Here is a 24,932-nt window from a genome sequence, read left to right on the forward strand (position 1 = left end):
GAACCATTAAATGACATGTTTTTTTTTTTTGACAAACAATTTTCACCTCTTAGCGATTCAGATGTTGTTCTTAATGAAACTATTAAAAGGTAAACAAACAACCCTTTCGATAAAATTTATGATTTTTGTCTAGAATCTAAAATATATAGTAAGAATCAGAATTTATTATATCATAATTTGTACAAGGATTGAATACTAAATGTTCAAGAATCCAACAACATATATTTGTTATTTTCTCCATTAAATATCAAAAAGAAAACATACTGAATTAAGTGGTAAATGATCGATTTACTGAATTTTTTTGTTTGATGTTGCAGATAAATTTCAGAAGTAAAAAACGTTATAACGTGAAAGAATATGTTAGTTGAATGACAAATATATAGGTCTAGTTGGTAAAAAGCTAAGACATCCAAATGCAGTACGGAATATAGTTCAACATCGGTTGATTTCCAGCTTTTTGAGATTGAAAGTTTCCTGTTTTCTTTTATCGCAAAAGAAAACGACCCAACCACTTGCACTGGAAATGATCCATTGGTTTTGCAGTCGCCAGTGTCGGGCTTAATGGGATTGATTTCAACGTTCTAATTGATATACGTTTTCACGAAACAAATCAAAACGACACTGTTTTGTGTTTCGTTTATAAGCAACTACGCGAACCTTTGTATGTTTTCTCAATCGTATATATTTTATTCTACCAGTGTACGTTAAATTATTTAACGGACAATACACAAATATAGCATCCGAACTCACAAAACCCTGGCTTATGTGCATCCAGTTTCATTTTGTATTTTGTATACCGACAACAACAAAAACATCTGCTTTGTCCCTTGGTCATAATAGAAAATGACTGATAACGAGTCTCTTTTTAACATTATTATATATTATTAGTTTTTGTCATCATGTTTTTGTTTACACTTCGTTTTCTACGTAATGGCATGAACCGATCATAAGCTTTTGATTCGAAAAAGATATTTTCCTACGTGTATTTTATTGTATATATTAAAATGAGCACCTTTAATAAAAAATATTCAATTCTTATTTTATATTTGAACATGTTTATTAGTCGGTTAATAATTCGTTAGTTTTTTAGAGTTTGATCAATATCTGGTTTGATTTCATAGATGGACGACTGAGGTGATGAAATCAAAGAGATCAAACGAATTTGATTAGTACTGCAATCGGCGAACAAAAAGAAAAGGAGATCTATGAGCAGGTTTGTAACGTCTTTTTTTATTATCCTGGATATCCAACTAGATATGCGAACCGCCTAATCTTAGGATGACCACTCGCTTATTGGATAATTTTCCTTATCGGATGAATATGACAATGATAAAAAATCTTAGGTCGTGCCAAAGGTTGTATGCGCCTATGATTTAGCGTCACATGTGATGGTCTTGATGGATTATAATATCATATCAACAACATCCTCATCATATGTAATAATACTTGTGAAGGGGCTTACTGGTGTAAGGACGACTTGACCCGCAGCCAATATTGCATCTAAAATAGCATGCGTCTCTAATTTAGTATCACATGTGTATTATATGTGATGGAATATTAATAGTATCACATATGATTATCTATAATAAAATGTTCTCGTATTCTCGTAAAATGAAGTTGTTATCATTTGAACCATTCTCTCTCTTTATCTCTCTCTCTCTATATATATATTATATATATATATATATAGAGAGAGAGAGAGAGACGAATGATCGTATAAAAATAAGAGTTAAAGTGAGAAGTATAATAATATATCTGAACTTTTAATCATTTTTAATTAGTGTTGATCTAACGGTTTTTAGTTAACCCATGAATTAGCTTAGAACAATAATTTCAATTGATCTTCAATTAAAATTGATCTACAGATATAGATTTTTTTCACGATAACTGCTATTTTTATCTGAAATAAAAATTTGTGTGTAATTCTTGTAAAATAGAAGACAAAAGGAGGTGGGTTTGTTTAGTAGGGCGGCGGGGGAGAAAGTGCACATGCGTGTGCCACCTTGATTGGCCAGAGAGACCCTTGATTTACGGCATCCATAACATGCTTTCTAAATCAAATCCGAATTGAAAACAAAGTATTTATATAAAACTCCAATGATTTAAAAATTCGAAAACTTATTTTTAAATGTTTTAAAAATCTTAAATAGTTGTTAGCTTTTCTAATTTCTAAACTTATTATCGATTTATCTATCTTTTAAATCGACAGAATTCATCATTTCAAAGTCAATTATATATATATATATATATATATATATATATTGCAGTATAACTAAATCCGAGCCCGACCGACTTCAACCCAAAACCCGACCAACCCGCACCCGAATCAATCCAAAACCCAAAAATTGAGGATTAATTTTTATATCCGAAATCCGATCGGATTTTTGATTTTCTCCTTGGAACCCACACCCCTACTTATAAATATCATCGTCTTCTTTATATATATATATATATATATATATATATATTTATTTATAGACTAAATTAATTATTTTGCCAACCAAATAGAGTTTTTAATTGGGGGAAATTATCTAAAATAGCTATTTTTACTGGGTTTTTTTTTTAGGCACTTCGTTACAAGGTTTATCAAAACAACCTTAGTTTCGCAATTTTAATTCTTTTTACAGCCGTGGGTGAAAAAATGTAATTTTTTTACGAACATGGTAGAAAGTGTAACTTTTTTGTCTTTTAGCTGAGTCTGCAATTGCAGACGTGGGTTTTTGCGAACCTATGGCTATTTTTAGTAAACTTGGAGAGGAAATGACTTAAGAGATTAAATTAACCGTGAAAAATGACTATTTTAATAAACTTCCCTTTAATTTACTATAAGCTAGTTTGTTTTCATGTCTCGAATTGGAGATGTTTCCTGGTTCCTTTGCACGTGTGCATACCGAACAAATTACTTGGATGCACATATACATACATTATACATGAATAGTTATTAAAGTCTTTCTCAATTTTTCATTTTTAACAGTTTTCCCTTAAACCTGATCTTTTTATGTATATATATATACAAACACAAGTAAATATGATCAGATTTAATATGGTGCTATTAGGTTGGGTTGGATTCAGGTTCAACCTATTTATTAAACAGGTTGAAAATCTCAATCCAATCCAATCCATTTAATTAAATGGGTTGAGATTTTTCAACTCAATTCAATCTATTACCTAAATGGGTTAACAACGGATTGACTGTTTACGATTTTCTTAACCCAACCTGTTAAATAAATGGGTTAAATCTGGATTGACCCGTTCAATTTTAAAATTTTAATTAAAAAAAAAAGGTGACGGTGTCTAAATTTTAAAGACATGTCGCTCTCGTAATATTGTTAATCTTGGAAGCTTTTGCACATGTCACCCTGACCAAATTTTAATATAACATCAAATACATATATTTTGAATGAATATTTTTTTTAATTAATCTGGATATCCAATCCTAGGGCGACCACTTACTTTGCAGATACTCCGGAGTCATCGCATTTGAACTTCCGTGGCCACAAGAAGATTTTTATCCTCCTTGGATTTGAATCTGAGACCTCCAAATACTTTTAACTTTTGGAGTCCAACTCAAACCAATCACGCACCACTCTTGTGGTTTATTTTGAATGAATATTTTTTTTTAAATAATTTTTGTTGGGACTTGCAGATACAAACCGCACCGCATCGCATCACATTTTATAGTTTGAGGTTTATACGATGTTGTTCACGATTCGAACCATATATGTGGTGCGGTTTACGATTAGACCCCATATCGCATCGCAAACACTTCTGATTTCACAAACTAAAAGATTACTAAATAAGTTACGTCTAATACTTAAGAAGAAAAAAAGATAAATAAATCAAAATGGTCTTTGGCCTAGCGATATTTGAGTCTTTAGCCTCATAGAAGGTTAGATGTTCAAACCTCATCAAATATGAAGAGAGTGTATGAATTTATTTGTTCTATTTATTATATATAAATATTATATATATATATATATTATTGGATATGATTTTGGAGATCAAAAAAAGACAAAAAGTAGGACCATGAATATAATGGGAGGTGAGCAATATGACCTCCAAACATGTTAGATTGAAGAGCCATTGCAAGTATCTTGTAGGATTTTGTGTCCCCATACCTCACACGCTTAAATGTGCCATTGCAACTACCCCTTTTTTTCACACGTGTGGAACCTTCTCACCTACAATCTCCTTTTTCTTTAATTCCAATAATAAACATTTATTAATAAATCTGTTTAAGAAATGGAAATGCTATTTGCACTCATTTTAATATCAGAATCAAGTCAAATCATACATTAGAAATGTAAAAAAAAAACAGGTTTTAATGTTGGTGTGTGTAACACCCTGTATACGAGTTTGCCCAAAAAGGGAACAGAGTATATCAGTTACATTACAATATGTAAAAAAAATTGGTTTGAGGTTAACAACCTCCTAATCGAAAGAGCGAAGATTGTTTTCCGTTTATTTGATCGGTGAGGCAGACAACTTCTAGTTGAGGGTGAGGAACAAGGAATTAGAAACTTCAAAAGTGTTTTATGGTTATACGGGTATCCAAAGTACGAAGGAGATGATGTTGTTGCTGCCATATTTTAACCCCGTTAATTTTTACGTAAAAACCAATGCAAAAAACATTTTTGAAGGGCGTATTAGTCATTTTGTGTCATGTTCATCCTCCGACTATGAAGTTGTCATCTTTTGGATTTTATGAAAAAACTTGAATTTGGGGAAAACCCTCAAATCGAATATAAAATCACAAACTCTCAATTCAAAACCCGATTCACCCTCGTGTTAAGAAACCCATGTCCATCGTCACCTTCCGAAATCCGACGTTCAAGCACAGAAAAGTGTGCAAGACATGGTCACATAGAGAAATATAGACGATGTATTCACGTTCATAAAACTTTTTTTTAAATAAATAAATAAGTAAAGCTTATTCATAAGCTTATCAAAATCAGATTCGAGTCATACGCTTCCAATAAAATAAAAAAAACTGAACACCACCACTGTCTTCGTCTTTACGAGCATTGGGTTTATATCACTTCATCCTTTGCTTGTGGCCTTCGACAACAGGTGGTCGACTTTTTTGTGTCAACGGACAGTGTAGGCAACCATGTATACAAAGATTTTTCCCTTCGAACACATGTGACTTGGATGTGTGAATTAAAGGTGATCAAAAACTCGATCAAACCGATCAACCCAACCTAACCCAACGCGAAATAACTCAATCCTAAGCAACCCGATGGCTAATCGAGTTGTAAGATTTTCAAACCGTAGGTATTGGGTTGAAATTGTGTTACTATTATTTGAATCCAATCCACCCCGATGAACCCGATATTCTTGTATTTGTTGGATTTAATATGATTGTTGAGTTTCTATTAATATATACATTAGACAATTACACTATCACGTGCTTTCTTCATATACACATATTTTCAATCTATTCTCTATCTCTATATAACTCATTCGTATATATATTCTGTAATTGTGAACATATATATATATAAATTGAGAAAATTAATTGAATGTGATATACGTAAGGTTTAAGAAGTATAAATAAGTTGTATCAAACGGTTGATGATGAAAAATAAATTATGAGTAGAGAAATAACATATTTAATGTTAGAAGAATATTCTAATGTACCAAAGTATCAACCCGACTTACCCGACCAACCAATACGGTTTGGGTTGGTTTGAGTTGGGTTCGGTTAAGATTTTTCAAATCGCAAACATTGGATTGGGTTGTTCAAATGTCTTCAACCCGATCAACCCATGAGCACCCCTAAGGTGAATAATTAATAGAAACGGTTAGTTTTAACTTACAAGGACCAAAATGATATAAAAACTTAATTTTGAACAAGAATGCAATAAATAAAAAGTTTGGACTAAGTCCACAAATTGAACATACGGCAGGGACAATTTGGTAATTAACTCAAATATGTTTGTTGAATTGCCCTAATATTGTCATTTCAGCGATACAAATAACATGTTTTAAATCAATTTTATTTTTTATATATTTATATACGAAAAATCGTGTGAAATGGAGACTCTTGATCAACTTTAACCTCAAACTCACTTATTAATTGTGTTTGATACGAAGATTGATCTGGTGCATCTTGGTGCATCTCATTCTAATGTGCATTTAAGGGTAGAGATTTCTTCTTACGTTTCTCACGTTAACTATTCTTCTCATTGGAACCCAACCCTATATATATATATATATATATATATATATATATATAGCCATATAGGGTTGGGTTCACATGAGACCAAAAGTTTTTCGTGAGACCCGTAAGACCAATTTATGTTCATTGATCAACTTTATAAGTTAATGATCTAATGGTCTAAAGTTGCACGGTGACAATTTTGTGATTATTGAGAAGTCTCGTGGTGTTTATGAATGTTCAGATTGTAGATCTAATCCAAGAATTGAGAATTGGTCTTACGCGTCTCACGAGTCTCACAAAAAACATTTGTTCTCACATGATCCCAAATCTCTCACTCTCTCTATAGAGAGAGAGAGAGAGAGAGACATCTTTTTGACATAAATTACAAGTCCATGTAACAAACGACAAAGAGTTGTCGAAATCAGTTGCGGTGCACATGCACTTTTTTAAAAATAAATGTTATATTTTTTTAGAAAAAACAAAAGGATATAATATTAGTTGTTATATTAAAAGAAAATTATTAACTTGGATATTCAATCCGATATACAAGCCCACTAATTCCAGAATAATCACTCGTTTCTCGAGTAGTTTGGGATCACTGTATTTGAATCTCCATGGCCACAAGAGAATTTTTTATTTCTCCTTGAATTCGAATTAGGAACCTCCAGACACTTTTGACATTTGGAGTCCACGCTCAAAGCAATCGGACACCATCCTTGTGGCTAATATGTGCAATTTTATGCATCAATTATAAAAGTTATAAAATAAGATCATTTAAATTTTGAACTGATATCAATTATAAATAGTCTATCTAATATCTTATTTAGAAGACAGTAAAATAATTTTATGTCAGTATTATTTATATAAATACGACTATGTGTAGTTCTAAATAATGTTATCACTCCAACGATATTTATTCCCAATGTTTTGTTTCATGAATATTATTTATATAATTAAAAGCATGTGGAATCAATATCAATCCTTAGATAGAAAATTTATGATAATAATTTTTCTTATGTTTTTTGAATTAATAACTGATCTCTATTAATCAGCTAAAATCAGGACTTGTAAGGATGAATCAGGCATCAACACTGTTATTTTTAAAGATCTACTGATTGACATGATAAACTGATAAGCATAATAGTAATTTAGGCCACTTATTGAGGTGTCATGATCTAATGTCTGATCTGATTTTGTCCCTTTTGTCATTTTCAATATTTTTTTGGTATTTATTTAAACCAGATATAACACAATAAATATTCCTATAAGAAAAAATCGCAAAAGAGGCGGAGTCGAGCAGATTTGATGACGAGTTAAACCAAGATTAAATTAAAGGGAATAAATTTTCTAGAACATTTTTAGATAAGTTGGGTCGGATTTTTGTTTGACCTGTCAATATCTTTAATTTAGTTTTGTTTTAAGTCAAATGTTATTTTGGGAAGTGGTAAATATTTGAGAAGTAAAGAAGAGATCTTAACTTTTTATACGGCCAAGATCGGATTTGACTAGTCAATGATTATGTCTTTGATTGGTTAATAATTGCGTATTTGACTAGTCATGCGAAAAATAGAAAGGGCAGTATCGTAATTTACATAAATAAGCGAAAAACGGGTTCATATATGAACTATATGATTCATATGTGAACTTGTGTACTTCACATATGAATTATTTTACCTAATACACATACAAACTAATTAACAGATTCTTATATGAACCCTTGTGATTCATATATTAACTAATTAACCGATTCATATATCCGGTGTTTCACGGTCAAAGCCGCAAATGCAGATCAGATGAAGGGTTGAAGTCACTTCTTTATTTCTCAAATGAATCTTTCCATTTGTTTTAATTTATAAATATATAATACATAAAATATGATTATAAAAACGAATATTAACATAATGACCTAATTTATCTTAACAAAACAATGTATAATGTCGTAAATCGTTTACCAAATTAACCCACCAACAACGATTACAGATATGGTGGAAATCTCATCTTCCATAGCTTTCAATCCAACCACTTTCATAACCCTTGTAGCCATGTAGGCTCACCTGCGATGACTTCAGCCCATCCATAGTTGCCCAGAGTATTAGTCGGTACGCTTAAGCTATGTTGGTGATTTGTATCACTAATATCATTTAAGTGTAATGGGATTGCGGGCAGCTCCCCTGGTGGCGGGGTCCAAAGGGCAGAGCCCCTGGCTGGGGTCGAACTGAATTTGAAATTTTGCTTTTTGAAAAATGCTTCAAAAATCCGAATTTGAAATTTTGGTCCGGTTTTTTAAACTCGTTTTAGGGTTCAAAAATTGCCGTTTTTGACAGTTTTTGCATTCTTTTTTCATTTTTAATTGGTCATTTGATTCAAGAAGATACACAAATTCATAACAATTGATTCTCAGTTCAAAAACCACTGAATTTTATCCGACTGAAACTTCGATTGTACCATCGAAATACTTCAATCTCAAGGTGATACACGACTTTTTAATGGAATCTAAGCAATCGAAAACCAGAATTTCTAACAAGCTAGTATAAATACCCACAGTTAATCAAAAAGACGGTTACTATGACGTTATAGAATCAGGATTATATTCGAAATTATATATTTAACTGTAACAACTCGTTTCACGTAAATAGAAAATTAGATTTACGGGTTATCAGTAATTTTCACTGTAGTTTTAAGTTAAATTTAACGTTATTAAATCAATAAAGGTGTTACATAATCAAACACCAAATCAATTTTATCTCGTCTAAATCCCGATGGTCAAACTTTATGTCAACGGTTTGGGTGAGTGGCACCATTGACTTTGATTTCGGTCAACTTACCTAAAAGTCAAAATTGTATCTATTTACCTAATTAATTAGTTAATTTTTCAAAGACCTAAAATTAGAAATTTAATTGGTGCACGTAGTTGATTGAACATCTCGAACAATTATTAAATATTTTTTTTAAATAAAAAAAATATTTAAAAAAAAATTACATTCAATTTCAACGGCTGGGTTTTTTTAGAAATTATACTGTTATCTATATTATTAATATATTTAATATATTTAATAAAATATTATTTCTCTTTGATAAAACTTAGGTGTTATTTACCAAACATTTACATGGGTAAGCGCTTACTAAATCACCTTACTTTACCGGATAACTATGACAAAGACTAAAAATCTTATTCGGTAAGAGTGAACGCAAAAATCGAGAGTCTTACCTAATAAGTGAGGACGATGACTTTTACCATGGTTAGCGTTTACCGAGATAAATTGTCGCATACGATGCGTTTTAGTAAATAAAATCTTACACACTAAGTACGCGATAGTGTTGAATTTTATCGGCATCCCTCTCCTTGCGGTTAAGGTAACGACTTCGGACAGAAGGGGCTCGCGTCTGATTAGCTAGCGTGAAATTCTTTTTCCTTTTCGCGGTCGGTTAAGTGTTTAGTTCTAATATTGGTGTATTATTCAGTTAATTACTGATTCTGTGTTGATTTATAAACAAAAACAGAAATCCCACTTTCTTAATATTGTTTTCGAGTGTTGTACAAAAGCTGATATCAATTTAATTTAACTGACCACGAAATACTGCGTAAACAGCTTCGTGAAAAAAAAAATGACGTGGTGAAAGTTAGATCATTTAGCACTTTTGGCATGATGTAAATTAACAAACGAATAAAAACGACTTTTTATCTAGAATTCAAGAATAGAATCACATTCCCACAACATATATACCGATTTTCGTCTTGAAAGTGACATAAACGCCCACCTTCCACTATAAAAACATATTCGGATGATTCAGCAAACAATATCACTTTTTATCTCAAACAAAAAACACTGAAATCAAAAGAAACAGAATCATTACAGTTATTATAAACCAGTGAAAACAAATAATTTAATATGTTATAACTTTTTGTTACACATGATGACTCTGATATATACGTTTGATTATTTATCTGATATCTGATTATTTTAAGAAAACCTGTCTAATAATATAAAAAAATTAAAGCAAAAGTAAACCAGAAAAATGGTTTGTTTTTATTCAAGAATAAAAAAGCACTAAAAACATAGTGGATTTTATTGATTTGTTAATGTTGTTTGTTGTTTGTCTTCACATGAAAAAAAGTCCATATCAATCCCCAAATATATTCTTCACCCACTTAATTTCTTGAAAATGTGAATTTTCTTTTTTTCACACAATTTTTTTTAATAAAAATAATAATAATGGTTACGGCCGCCAACCGACGACTACCTCCACCACCGTCGGCTATCACTATCACCACTGTCGTCCACCATCATCAACAACTACCACTTTCCACTTCCATATCCACCATCTCTACGTCGTCCGCAACCATCATCTCCACCACAACCACAGTTAACCATCGGCCATCACTGTCCGTTGTTGGCCGCCACTACCATCACCAGTCGCCACCTCCATTACCATCGCCTAGCTACCACTATCCTCTACAACCACTATTTCCACCTGCATATCCACCATCATTGACTAACACCAATCCCCAACTCCATGTAATCCACAACCATTGTCGATCACCGACCTCTACCGCCTCTGCCTCCACCGTTATCAGTACCACCATCGCCAACCAACTTCGCCTCTACCACAATCACCACCTCATATTTCACTACTGCCAATAACCACTGTATAAAATCATTAAAAAAAACAATCAGAGACAACTTGTTCAACCCAGTCGTAGTCATGTCGAACCTCAAACAGTCAATTTGTCATGTCCAGTACTATCAAATCCAATACTGTTCTTTTGCCATGTCAAGCTCAATACTGTATGCGTACTAAACGCTACCGGAATATGTGGTTTTAATAACTTTGCGATTTGTTTCTCCAGACATATGATAAAGAATAGATATTTAAAGATCATTGAGCCCTGGAACGTTGAAAATGCTGATCAATAACGAATTTATATTCCGTTGTATGTCGAAAATGTTGATCCGTAATTTCTTACATCTCCTAATTTTTATATATTTAATTTTAAAAATAAAATAATTAATTCATAGGAAGATTGTAAATGTGATATTAAGAGCATTAAGTTTATTTTTAACACAACAAAAGATAAAGAGTAAATTACATTTTCGTCCCTATGGTTTGTTAAAAATTACGATTTTCATCCATGTGGTTTAGAAATTGTAGTTTTCATCCCTATGGCTAGTAATTTATTATTGTTTTCATCCCTGAACTAATTCTTACATTTTTAAGTACAAATGACCAAAATAGTAAAGAATTTTAAACCACGAGCACTGAAACAATAATAAATTATAAATCGTAAAAATGAAAATAACAATGATTTAGAAAATATAGGAACAAAAACCATAATATCAACCACAATGATGGTGTCTGACTGGTTTGAGCTTGGACTCCAAATGTCAAGGTGTCTGGAGATCTCAAGTTCAAATCCAAGTAGAAATAAAAATTATTTTATTGTCACGGAGGTTCAAATACAATGAATCCAGACTACCCGCATAGCAGATGATCGTTCTTTAATTAGTCGGCTCGCATAGCGGGTTGGATATACAGGTTAATAAAAAAACCATAATATCTAAAACACAAGGACAAAAATCGCAATTTTTAGTAAACTAGAGGGACGAAAAACGTAATTTACTCAAAAATAAATCAAACCAGGAAAATAAAATAAAGATGGGGAAACCGGTCGGTTGGGTTGGTGGAGGCCACGTGGAAGGACACCCGACAGACAGTCGCCGTAGCAGAACCGGTACTAGCCGGTAATTGCGGAGGTGTGGGCGTTTTTGACCTTTCAAACTATGAGACCGTTCATACGGAACGAAAATTGTAAATAAATTAATATAATTTTTTATTTACTTAAAAAAGAATTTAATTTATAAAAAAAGAATAAGGTAATGCGCATTTTAGCATTATTTATTTATTTTTCTTGGGAAACCGTTAATTGCGGTTATAAAAAGGTTTCAACGTGGTCCACTTTTTTGACCATTTTCTTTCCCTTTTGCTTTCTCCGTACAAAATATTTTATTTTAAATTATTTAAATATTTTTATTAAATTGTTATCGTAAAGTTGGATTATATGTCACTGACAAATTATCGACTTCATTAAGTTTTCAGGTGTGTAACTTAGTTGACGAAAGGATAGAAAAAGGTTGTTTAGATATATGATAAGTTCAAGTTCAAATCATGTGAAAGTATACTTAAACTCCTCAGTTAGCTTCAGCCATTGAGTCAGCTCTAAAATGTCTGCTCATATGTACTTCCCGGGGGACAGGTTCCGTGTGAGGCTGGTCGAGATTGCCTATAATTAACCTTTTACTGAAATGAAGTTCATTAAAACTTTTGAAAACCATTTTTTATTCATAAAGTACTGGGGTAAGTACTAATTATTAAAACTTCATTTTTGAATTTGTATAACTGATTAAGGATAAATATATTTAAATACAGGATAGACATATCAATTTGAATATAAAAAATATATAATATAATTAGGATAATCATTAGTTATAACAAAATACTTAATTATTATTTTTATAAAAAATATATTATTAAATGATAAATAAATTACYTCGTTATTAAATCTAAATTAAATTATAATAAAAATATTGAATTAAATAAATTATATAAAAAACGAGAACTTTAAATAGTAAATTTGATACTATTATCGATATATTTTGTCCCAAATTTTTCTGATATTTTTTTAAATTTATATTTAATTTAAAAATAAAAACATCATCACTTTTTCAAAACCACTAAAAACCGTATTATATCGACGAAAATAAATAATATAATAAAACATTAAAATTGAGATATATTTGGATATATTATGCTAGCATCCTTAATCTTTATAAAATAGAATATGAAAAAGAGTAAATTACAAATTTAGTCCCTGTGGTTATATGAAAATTATGGATTAAGTCCCCCAAACAAAATGTGAATGGCGGTGGATGGATGTCGGAGTAGATGGGAATCGTCTTGCTGGAGAGGAAAGGTGGATGTAATGGGAATAAGTCGTAGCATTTAATTGATCGGTAGTGTGGAGATATAATATAAAAAATTTATGAAAAGACCATATTACCCATGATGCAACGGAGCACCAGTTAATAAAGTTAAGCAAAGGAGATCCAATATATAACAAAAGTGAAACCATTGTGACCATATATGTACTTTTTTCGTTTGAGAAACCCAATCCAAAATTTTCAATAACCACAAGGACGAAATTGGTAATTTACTCTATGAAAAATTAAAATGTCTAAAAAAGTTGCATCTAACTCCAACTGTTATGCTATAATTTTTCTGTGCACTTATTTTGTTTCAACAGCTTCTCCAAAACTATCTGTTAAATGGGGAAAGTAGGAGATAAAAAAGTTTTTTTCTCCAAATACGGTATTCACCCAAAAATGATTACCATGTGAGGGCACCAATAAGAAACGTTGAGAATAAATACTTAGAGAGAGAAATAATAATTTAACAGATAAATGAAATATTTTAATATAATAATCAATATTAGATTCTCTAAAACAGGGAATTTGTTGAAGATAAATGTAATTTTCCTTTTGAAGATTTTAACTGACTTTTGATTCTTTATTTTAGAATAAAATTTAAAGAATTTACAGAAAATGCTCTATACCCTTTTGTTGATTTCAAAAAAATTAATTTAAATAATAATAATTATGAATATTTATTAGAGACCATATTATGAATTAATTAAAGCTACGTAATTATAATTAATGATTAAAGTGGTCAATCGTAGGGAATGAAAGACTCTCATGAGAGTGTGTGACACATTAATTGCTTAAAATTATAATATTAATTTTTAGTAAATTTAGAGTACCCCAACGGTTATATTAAAATACAGATTTTTAAACTATAAGAGTGGTGTCTGATTAATTTGAGTTTGAACTTTAAAGATCAAACATGTCTGAAAGTCTCAGGTTCAAATCTAAGAAGGAATAAAAATTCTCTTGTGACCACGAAAGTTCAAATACAGTGACTCCGGGCTACCCATTAAACAAGTGGTCGTTCATGGGATTAATCGGCTTGCATAGCGAGTTAGATATCCAGGTTAATGAATAAAAAATATAAATTTTGTAAATCTGTCAAAAAAAAATTCAACAATGTTAATTTAAATTTTAAATAAATCATTAAAACTACCTAGAAAAGAGAAATAGTACTTTAATTATTTTTTCATCAATAAAAGGTATTTAAATTAAATGTTTAAGAGAAATAAATAATATCCTATTAAATATTATAATAATATAATTAATGTTAGAATTGTTAAAATAAAGTAGCTATTGAAGTTGAATATAATTCTTTTTAGAGATTTTAATTTTTAATACTTTGTTTAAAGAAAATATAACATAGTTGTTGAATATGCTCTTTTAATTTTTATTATTTAATCTTTTCAGATTAAAGCATTGTAAACATAAGAAACAAAAATACTTGATATTAACCTGTTTGAGTATGAAACTGATAAAATAAATCAAAACTGAAATCAGTTTTATTTTGTTATTTTTACGTAAACTCGATAATTAGACCACCAAATACGATGTTAATTTTGTTTGAGCAGAAAATAATCTAAAATATATATTAGTTTATAATTAATTTTTTATAATATCATTTTTTTTATATTACTATCAAATTAATAATTTCATCACTTACTTTTCAAAAGAGGTTTAAAAGTTACATACATTGTGAGGATAATAATATACTATATTATAAAGTATTTGATAAAAACTCTTAAAAACTATTTTTTATGCATTAAGTATTGTTTATTGAAGCATATTACTTAAAATTTAATATTACAAGTAAATTGTACGTAAGTACAACTTATTAAAGCTATATTTTTGAATTGGTATAACTAACCGTATGTAAACACAATCAAATACATAATATACATATCATTTTAAAGATAAAAAATTAAAATATAATTATGATAATTATTGAGTTTTAACATAATACTTAATTATCATTCTTATAAACAAAAATAAATTACTTTGTTGTTAAATCTAAATCTATATTGTATTATAAAACATTTGACAAAAACTCTTAAAAACCATTCTTTAGGCATCAAGTACTGTTTATTAATGCATATTACTTAAAACTTGAGTTTACAAGTAAATTGTGCGTAACTATAGCTTAATAAAGCTCGATGTTTGAATTTGTGTAATTAACTGTGAATAAACATAATCAAATAGAGGATAAACATTTAATTTTAAAATATAAAAAAATTAAAACATAATTAGGATAATTATCGAGTTTTGTCAAAATAATTAATTATTATCTTTATAAGAAAATTATATTATTAAACCAAATATAAGTTACTTCGTTAGTGAATCTAAATTAAATTATAGTAAAAAAATTGAATTAAAAAATTACACAAAACATTATGAATTTTAGATAGTTATAATATATTATTTTATACAAAAAATTATAACATCGACTGAGATAAATAATAAAATAAATTATTAAAATCAAGATGTGTCTGGTTCGACTACCCTTCTAATTATAATAAAAAAAAATTGAATTAAAGAAATCATACGGAAAATGAAAACTTTTAAATAATTAATTTAATGCTAATATCGTTAAGTTTTTTTCAAATTTATTTTTCATTCAAAAATAAAAATATTATCGTTTTCTAAAACCACATAAAACCGTATTATATCAACAGAAAAAATGAATAAAATAAAACATTAAAATCATGATATATTTCGTTACATTATACAAGTACTCTTATACTAATTAAATATATATTCTTGCAACATGTAATGGACGACATTTTAGGTCAATGATGTTTGCATTTTATTGTCTTGTAACTTTATTTTATTGGGTTTTCACCTGAAAATTTGACTCACACAAAACCACGAATCTTGTTTATTATATATTGGTTTATTTGTTTATTATATTCTTGCACATGGGTTATTTTCGACAGGTTGAAGGTCTTTGAACAAACTAAATCAATGTTTACGGTTTAAAAAATCTCAACCCAACCTAATCGAAGGAAAATTACAACCCAACTCAATCCAAACCGTACAGGTTGGTCGAGTTGATCGGATTGAAACGTTGATATATCATTTTACAATCTAGCTAAGTGTTTATGTTTAAACGAAGTAAAAAAAAAAATAACATACAAAAAACACTAACAAACTCAAAAAAAAAAGTTGAAGTTTCATGCAAATAAAAAAGTAAAATTACCGTTGATATTGTAATATAATTTTGAATACATATAATTATGTATTGGTATAATATCTAACGTATATATGTTAATCAAAGATATAAAAATCATATTAAATCTATAGTATAGAAGTGCATCGGATTCATTGGATTGAGTCGGGTTGGGTTCGAATAATCCTAATCCTAATTCAATTCCAACCGAATAGATGCGGATTGACATAATTTTGTATCAACTATGAGTCAGGTTAACTCGGGTTGAGTTTTTCAGGGTCTTTTCGGGTTGAGTTGGCCGAGTTCGTCGGTATTTTGAGCACCCTTAATGCGGTTAATTTCTTTTGCATTAGTTTCTACCACATTGACCTTGAACAGTGAGAAAATGACCATTATGTCCTTCAATTCAAATTTAATATGTAAAAATCACTGAACAAAAACTCGATCTAAAATTCAAGGATTTTGGTTACTGGGCTTAAAGTTTAAGTGAGTATCAAATTCATCATTGACCGTCCAAGAGTCAGTTGAACTCATTGAGGGGAATCTTATTATCCTGATACCAACATTAGATAATCCCACAAGCATAATACATTTTCTGTATCTGATATGGGATTTTCTTGAAGTAGTTAATCATCTGCTGATATAGACTATAGAGGAAACGAACATCTCTCAAGTGAATTTCGTTGACGTGCAGTTCTTGGTCAATTATGCTTTATCGATTTGTAATGAGAGCGACCCGAACCAAGGAATCCCTTAGATACGATGCAATGGCTCTAGCTGATTATGTAATTACTCTTACCAAAGATAACATACATTCAGAAACCCGCTAGTATAATTTGTTACCCTCAAAGATCAACATCCCGCTTGGAGGACTCCTCGCATAAGGCTTCTAGTCCGTACGACTTTGAGGGATCGTGGAATTGATATGGATTTGGTTCTTTGTCTGATATGTAACAATTTACAGGAAACGATGGACCATTGTCTAGTGGGTGCTGAGTCCAACTTGGGTGGCTCTTTGATTCCAGGTCAATTCTCTAGGTTTTGGCAACAACCAACTTGATATCGGGTCACTGTACCAACTCGGTTTACCAAAAAAAGGCGAGTTCTGCGAAGGTTTGGTTCTTGGATATCCAAGTTTCTGTGTATGATTGGAATCTCGAAGACGTTCCGTAATGGTGTTATCCTTTGGGATTATTGCCTAACGATTCTGTTCCAAAATTCTAGTTGAACCTGTAGTTCCTCTCAGGTTACTCGTTGGCTTGTTTTTTTGCTTTTTTGTGTAATTTTTTCTCCTCTTTTTGTTTCTTTCGGTTGTAGGTAGGTTCTGCTTTTTATTGTTGGATCCCGTTGTTTCTAAACCCCCCCTGCTATGTAATTTTTAAGCTCATTTTTAATATAATTTGTTGTTTTTCAGAAATATTGATATTTTTAAGGGTTTTTTAAATCAGGAAATTACAGTGTATATTCACATGTAAATATGTTAGGGTTCTTAACGGTGCTATTATTGTAATTCATTATGTATTATCAGTAGTCATCGTTGTCAGAGAATTAAGAGAGTACCGTAGTGTACTAATGGCTTAAATTTGAGTTTTAACGGTTAATAATCATGAAACCCGCAACCCATATCGTAAATTACATAGATTAAAACTGACTTTTTAATTTTTCATATTGTAATCTGTAACCATAATTAATTGTTATTTTAATTAAATTATTTTATTTTATGTTAAAATAATTATTTTTTGTTAACGCTGTAAAAAATTTATGAAACCGCTTACGGTATACACGCATAATTGGAAATAAAAAAAAAAACCATTGATCCGCCTGTGGTATATTTATACATAATTGGAAAGAAAAAAAATCCATTGATTCGTCTGTGGCGTATATACACATAATCAAAAAGAGTTCTCGAGCCGCCTGTGGTATATATAAACACGCATAATAAAATGTTAATGATTCGCCCCCTGTATATACATATATAATTGGAAAGAATCTTGGATACACCTGTTGTATATACATATATAAGTAAAAATAAATAAATCTACACCGATATACTGAATATATATATATATATATATATATATATATATACATAGTTATATATATGTATAGATGAGCGATCACATGAAAACCACTCATATTTGTACAAACCGTGTAAACCATCCTCGTCCATCGATTTTATTGTTTAATCTTATAAATTTTTTCATTAAAATTCTTTAATCTTAAAAAATTGTTTCATATAATATTATTTTTTTTGATGAAATTGTTTCATATAATATTATGAAATTTTAATGAAACTGTTTCGTGTATTTTTCTAAAATTAATATAATGAAGATGATAATATTGATGATTAAAACTTTTCACAATAAAAATAATAATTGATCAACCTTTCATAATTACAAAAAAAATGAACAAAATAAAAAATTATGATTGATTGAATGAACTTTGACTTGTACAAATAAGTTGAAAAATAAAAAACCCTTCCTTCATCATTTTTATTCCAATAAATAATTTTCTTAAAATTAATTATTAGCATTTATAATTAATTATTAATTAATCTCTACTTTTGGCACCTTCTCTTCCTTCTCCTCCATATATACTACCCCTTTTCCTCCACCTTCTTCCCCAACTCTCTCTCTCTCTACTTTCTCTCTCTCTCTCTCTCTCTCTCTCTAGAAATCTGGTAAATAATACCAGCATTGCCATTCGAACTCACCCATTTTGTTCGATTTCGTGTTGAAAATTCCGATTGTAATTGGTTATTCTCATAATAATGGGAATCGTTTCAATGGCAACCACTCTGTTTCTGCTTATGGGTGTTGCACCTTTGGCTTTAGCTGGCGGCAGCCATAACTACGGCGAAGCTTTAAGCAAAAGCATTCTGTTCTTCGAAGCTCAGAGATCTGGTTATCTTCCTGGAAATCAAAGAGTCAAATGGCGAGGAAATTCTGGTCTCTTCGATGGCAAAGCCAATGGGGTACGTCAATTCACTAATTTCGCTTCTGATTTGATGAAAACAAACTCGAAATCCCCAAATTGAAATCCCCAAATTGGGTATTATACTTGATTTGAAAATTTTCTATGGCAAAAAAGCCAATGGGGTATGTGAATTCACTAATTCTGCTTCTGATTTTGCGATTATTTGATGAAATTAAAGTGGAAATCTGGAAATCCATCAATTGCATATTATTGTGTTGTAATCGATTTTGAAATTGTTTGAAGGTGGATCTGGTGGGAGGGTATTATGATGCAGGGGATAATGTGAAATTTGGGCTTCCAATGGCGTTTACAGTGACGATGATGGCATGGAGTATAATGGAGTATGGAAAGCAAATGGGTGAGAGTGGTGAGCTTGGTCACGCCATGGATGCTGTTAAATGGGGAACTGATTACCTCATTAAAGCTCACCCTCAACCTCATGTTCTCTATGGAGAGGTTACCCTTTTAATTTCTCCATTTAATTTTAACAGTTTATTGACTTATTCCGGTATAACACCAGTAATCAACATTTTTGAGTGTTCGGATAAACAGACTATACCAATATCAAACCGGTAATAAGAAGTTTTTGAAGAAGCTAAACCATTCTAACTTATAATAAATTTGCTTAATATGAAAGAATGTGTTACTTTTAGGCTAACGACCCTTTGGTATTTAAAGATCGTTTTGAAAAATCGCTTTCAGAAAGTCGATTTTCGAAATCAAAGTGGAATAACGTTCATTTTGTAGGGCGCTTTTTTTTTTTGGAAAACGAGTCTTGATGATTTTGCGAGCTTTTTTCCGTTATAAACTAATAGAAACAGGGTCTGTAAAAGAAAACGAAAGTTTAACGAAAGGAGAAATAAAAATTATTATGTGTGGATTTTTGTGGTAACGATGTTGATGTTGATGTTGATTGCAAAGTATAATTTTGAGGGTCCTACAAATTAGAACCCGTAAAATCAAAACGGTGCTAAATGAAACATTGGAGTCATAATTACTATTTTTGAGACTTTTATGGTAATAACGGTTGATATTGATATAAATAAACTTCTTATTATAGGTCGGAGATGGTAACACAGACCACTATTGTTGGCAAAGACCCGAAGACATGACCACTTCTCGAAATGCTTACAGAATTGACCAAAATAACCCTGGCTCCGACCTTGCTGGAGAAACTGCCGCTGCTATGGCTGCCGCTTCTATTGTCTTCCGTCGCTCTAACCCGGCTTATTCTCGAGAGCTTCTCACCCACGCGTACCAGGTCAGTGAGCCTCTCGTAATTTTAAACTTGTAACTTTTAATACATAATGTACAAGTAAGACTCGTAGAATTATAATAAAAAAATTAAATAATAAAAAAATCCCATGTGAACATTAAGCATATTTGAGGCTATTGTGGGCACCATGACCAATGCGTACATTAGTAAAAAGAATGGCGTATGTTAGCAAAGCGGTTGGTCTGAAAAACAGTTGCGGTTAATAACTTCATTGTCTGCCAGGTTGTTGGCGGTTTATGTTAGCAGAGGTGGAAACCACTATACTGCGCCTATCCTATAATGCCACCCTCCCTTTTTTCAGTGCATTTCCAGAGCTATAATTTCTAAATTTAGATATATTAAAATTAAAACTTATATATATATATATATAATAATCTGATTTTAATATAAAAATGTGTATATATAGTGATACCTGTTCCATGTTTTTTTACTAATTACTCTATATGTTGCCTATTTTAACCTATTATTGTACAATTAAAAGGTCTTTGGTTTAACAGTATTGTAGTCCTTGACCTCCTAGGAGGTCAGAAGTTCAAACCTTATTAAAGGTGAGGAGGGTATATGATTGTACAATAACTAATGTATTTGGTACCTAAATCTAAATCCAAACTATGAAAGGGCAAAGGAAAACAAGGGCATTGCTATATACATACTTATAAGGGTGGATCCAGCCTTTAAGCATTGGGGGAAAGGCCCCAGTCAAAAACCAAAAACTTTTGTTGACCAGTTTAAATTTTCTATTTTCACCCTCGTCTTACATGGTTTCTCCTCAGTCTCATATGCTTTTCTCCCCCAAGTCTCATCCAACGTGGCCCACACCATTAATTTCCTGGATCCGCCACTGCATACTTATCTACGTCAAAATCAGGTCAAATTTTACATTAAAAATATAAAAGAACAACTCTTTTTTTAATATGTATAAGTAAGAGCTTGTTTCTTAGCAACTTAGTGAGCTTAATGAGACTCATAGCTTATTCGTTCAGTTATATATGATTGTTTGATACTGGCTTAATGATATTGAAAATAATTTATTCAGTAACTACTAGAGGGAGTTTTATGCAGTAAGTTAAGTTTTTTCTAAATTTGTCTTTCTCAATTTAAAAATATGTTCCTTCCATACTAATAAAAATTCTTATAATATATACAGACAGTTTAAAGGATGTTTGAGATTGTTTATTTGAAATAACTTATACTTTTCTATAAAAACATTTATCAACTTATTATAAGTTAGAAGGGTTTAACTTTTTTAAAAACTTTTTAATACCGGTTTGGTATCGGTATAAGTTGTTCATCCAAATACTTAAAAGTGCTTACTACCGGTGTCATACTGGAATAAGTCAATAAGTTTTTTTTTATAAGCAATCACAAACAACATCTTAGTATCGACAAATTAATTTATTTAAAAAGAAAATATAAGTGGGTAATTTATTTCGGCGCAGATGTTAGGGTGATAAAAGTTTAGGGTAATGTTTGCTGTCCATCACGGACGATGTGGACGCACCGTACAGATTTGCTAAGCACCGTAGATCTCTACCATATAAAAAGTTGTAATTTAATTAAAGCTGTCGGTGGCAGTACTGTATCACGACCTAGTTTGTTTTCCTATTTTACCCTTATTACGTGTCGCTAATCTACTGTGTTTCTGTCTTCAGCTATTCGATTTTGCCGACAAATACAGGGGTAAATATGACAGTAGCATCACCGTGGCCCAGAAATACTACCGCTCTGTCAGTGGATACGCTGTACGTGATCACAATCTCTCTCCCAACTACCAATCTTAACTGTCTCACCCAACCCCCTGTTTAAAATTACATATTTACCCTTGTCCAGAATTACATTGTATCTTTTGTCTAAAATTACATATTTTACCCTTTGTCTAAAGTTACATATTTTACCCTTGTGTCCCTTGTTGAAAAATTACATATTTACCCTTTGTGTATGGACAGGATGAATTGCTATGGGGAGCTGCTTGGTTGTACAAGGCAACAGGCAATGAGTACTACTTGGATTACCTGGGTAAAAATGGCGATGCTCTTGGCGGGACTGGGTGGGCCATGACTGAGTTCGGTTGGGATGTTAAGTATGCCGGGGTTCAGACCCTTGTCGCTAAGGTACTCCTAACTACAATTTCTGGATCCCAGTTTACTTATTCACCACTAATCAAACTTGTATATATATATATATATATATATATATATATATATATATATATATAGGAGGCATTGTCTAGTTCCCATTAAGAAACGGGTTGGAGTCCACATAGGCTGGACATACAACGCGTGTTGGAGTCTCACATGGGCTAGAGATGACCCTTTTTTCATAAGAATTTTTTTGAAGAGAGATTCAAAGGAGTTCTACGTGTCTTTATGTAGAATAATACGTTGGTTTGGTCGAAGTATTGATGATTTTGTATTTCGGTTGATTTTATGTAGTTTCTAATGGGAGGGAAAGCAGGAAATCATGCTCCTGTGTTCGGGAAGTACCAAGAAAAGGCAGAATTTTTCATGTGTTCTTGTCTTGGAAAGAGTAGCCACAACGTGCAGAAGACTCCCGGTGGTCTAATTTTCAGGCAACGATGGAACAACTTGCAATTTGTCACGAGTGCGTCTTTCCTCCTCACCGTGTACTCCGATTACTTGACGTCCGCCCGAAAAAGCCTACAATGTTCTTCGGGAACTGTTGCCCCCTCGGAGCTACTTGCATTCGCTAAGTCACAGGTAAACAAAAGCCATGTTTGGGCTCACCATGGCTAATCCCATGGGTCCCCACAGATAACAACTTGAAAAAACCGTTTAATACCTTAACCGAACACCACCTAAATCTTTTGGCTTTTATTAGGTGGATTACATTCTTGGAGACAACCCAAGAGCAACAAGTTACATGGTTGGATATGGAAACAACTTCCCACAACAAGTGCACCATAGAGGTTCATCCATTGTTTCGGTTAAGGTTAACCCATCGTTCGTTAGTTGTAGAGGTGGTTATGCAACATGGTTCAGTAGGAAAGCAAGTGACCCGAATCTTTTGACTGGTGCCATTGTTGGTGGACCCGATGCCTATGACAATTTCGCGGACCATAGAGACAATTATGAGCAAACCGAGCCTGCTACTTATAACAACGCTCCTCTTCTTGGGATATTGGCTAGGCTACATGGTGGTCATGGTGGCTACAACCAGCTGCTTCCGGGTATGTTTCAATTTGCGTGTATTTGATGCGTTTTTTGTGGTTTCATTCGACTAAATACGTTTTTGATACCGTTTGCAGTTGAAATTCCTGTTGCTAAGCCTATTGCTGTTCAACCAAAGCCTACCCCAGTTAAAGAAACTTCATCTGCAGGTAAATTTTTGGTGTTTTTAGATGAAAATCTTGATCTTTTCTTACTAATTTGTGGGTAAAATGGAAAAACAAAGCTTACCCTGATCAGAAAATCGTTGCATTCTTCGAAATATACTCAAAATCATCAAATTTATTGAAAAAATCTGATTCAAGATGCTATCTTTTCTTCCTTCAGCTCCAATTGCAATTGAACAAAAGACTACAACTTCATGGGTGGCCAATGGGAAAACATACTACAGATACTCAGTTGTTGTGGCTAACAAATCTAGCAAGACCATCAAGAACCTCAATCTATCGGTCTCCAAGCTCTACGGTCCACTATGGGGTCTAACCAAGACCACAGGCGGCTCATATGGGTTCCCAACATGGGTTCGATCATTACCCGCTGGGAAAACCATGGAGTTTGTGTACATCCACACGGCTTCACCCGCAGAAGTTTCGGTCTCGAGCTACACATTGGCTTAAATCAAGATCAAGAATGCGAATCAATCGATAACATGCAAACTTGAGGTTAAAAATTTATGGGGTTTTAAAGATTTGTGAAGGCCTGCAAGAATGGGGTTTTTTCAAGTTGTGATTCTTTTTGTGGTGTGTAAGTATGGAGGAAGAAAGGAGTGAAGAGATAAAATGCTCATCCTCTTTCTCATCTTTTAGTTGAGTGGAAAGATAGAGTAGTTGTTTGTTTTTGTGTGTGTGTTTTTTTGTACTTCAAATTAGGATTTTGAAGGTGTTTTTTGCTTGTTTTTGGTGTGTGTTTTTGTGTTGTAAATTTGGCAACATCTAAAGTTCCAATATGAATATAGATTGCAACACATTTTATGTCTTATGTTCCGCCTTTTCGTAGTTTGGTCATTCGTTCTGTAAGTTGTTTTTGCGGTTTAAGAGTTGTGCACTTTAGAAACGATGAACCTTATGTGAACACAAGATACATACTGTGATATTTATAGACGATATTCATTGTGATACCTAGATATACATACAAGATGCACAATGTGATACCCTTTGTAAAACAATGAAAATAACAAAGAACATATATT

General features: G+C 31.6%; 1 protein-coding gene across 1 annotated transcript; it reads left to right on the forward strand.

The window, feature by feature from the left end:
* Window positions 1–19,076: 19,076 nt before the first annotated feature.
* LOC112529584 (endoglucanase 6-like) lies at window positions 19,077–24,721 on the forward strand. The gene is made up of 9 exons (XM_025140909.1): window positions 19,077–19,280; window positions 19,526–19,738; window positions 20,343–20,543; window positions 22,211–22,300; window positions 22,505–22,669; window positions 22,991–23,275; window positions 23,397–23,745; window positions 23,824–23,895; window positions 24,071–24,721. The coding sequence occupies exons 1-9, from the start codon at window positions 19,077–19,079 to the stop codon at window positions 24,358–24,360; spliced, it is 1,869 nt and encodes a 622-aa protein (XP_024996677.1). The 3' UTR covers window positions 24,361–24,721.
* Window positions 24,722–24,932: the final 211 nt, after the last annotated feature.

The sequence above is a fragment of the Cynara cardunculus genome (assembly GCF_001531365.2).
Source record: "Cynara cardunculus var. scolymus isolate 2C chromosome LG 16, CcrdV1, whole genome shotgun sequence".
Taxonomy (NCBI): Eukaryota; Viridiplantae; Streptophyta; class Magnoliopsida; order Asterales; family Asteraceae; genus Cynara; species Cynara cardunculus.

Bases quoted from the DNA above. Each gene is read 5' to 3' on its own strand.
- LOC112529584 (XM_025140909.1), top strand. From the start codon at position 19,077: ATGGGAATCGTTTCAATGGCAACCACTCTGTTTCTGCTTATGGGTGTT. The intron at 19,281-19,525 runs GTACGTCAATTC...AATTGTTTGAAG, and splicing joins TCGATGGCAAAGCCAATGGG to GTGGATCTGGTGGGAGGGTA. The intron at 20,544-22,210 runs GTCAGTGAGCCT...TTCTGTCTTCAG, and splicing joins TTCTCACCCACGCGTACCAG to CTATTCGATTTTGCCGACAA.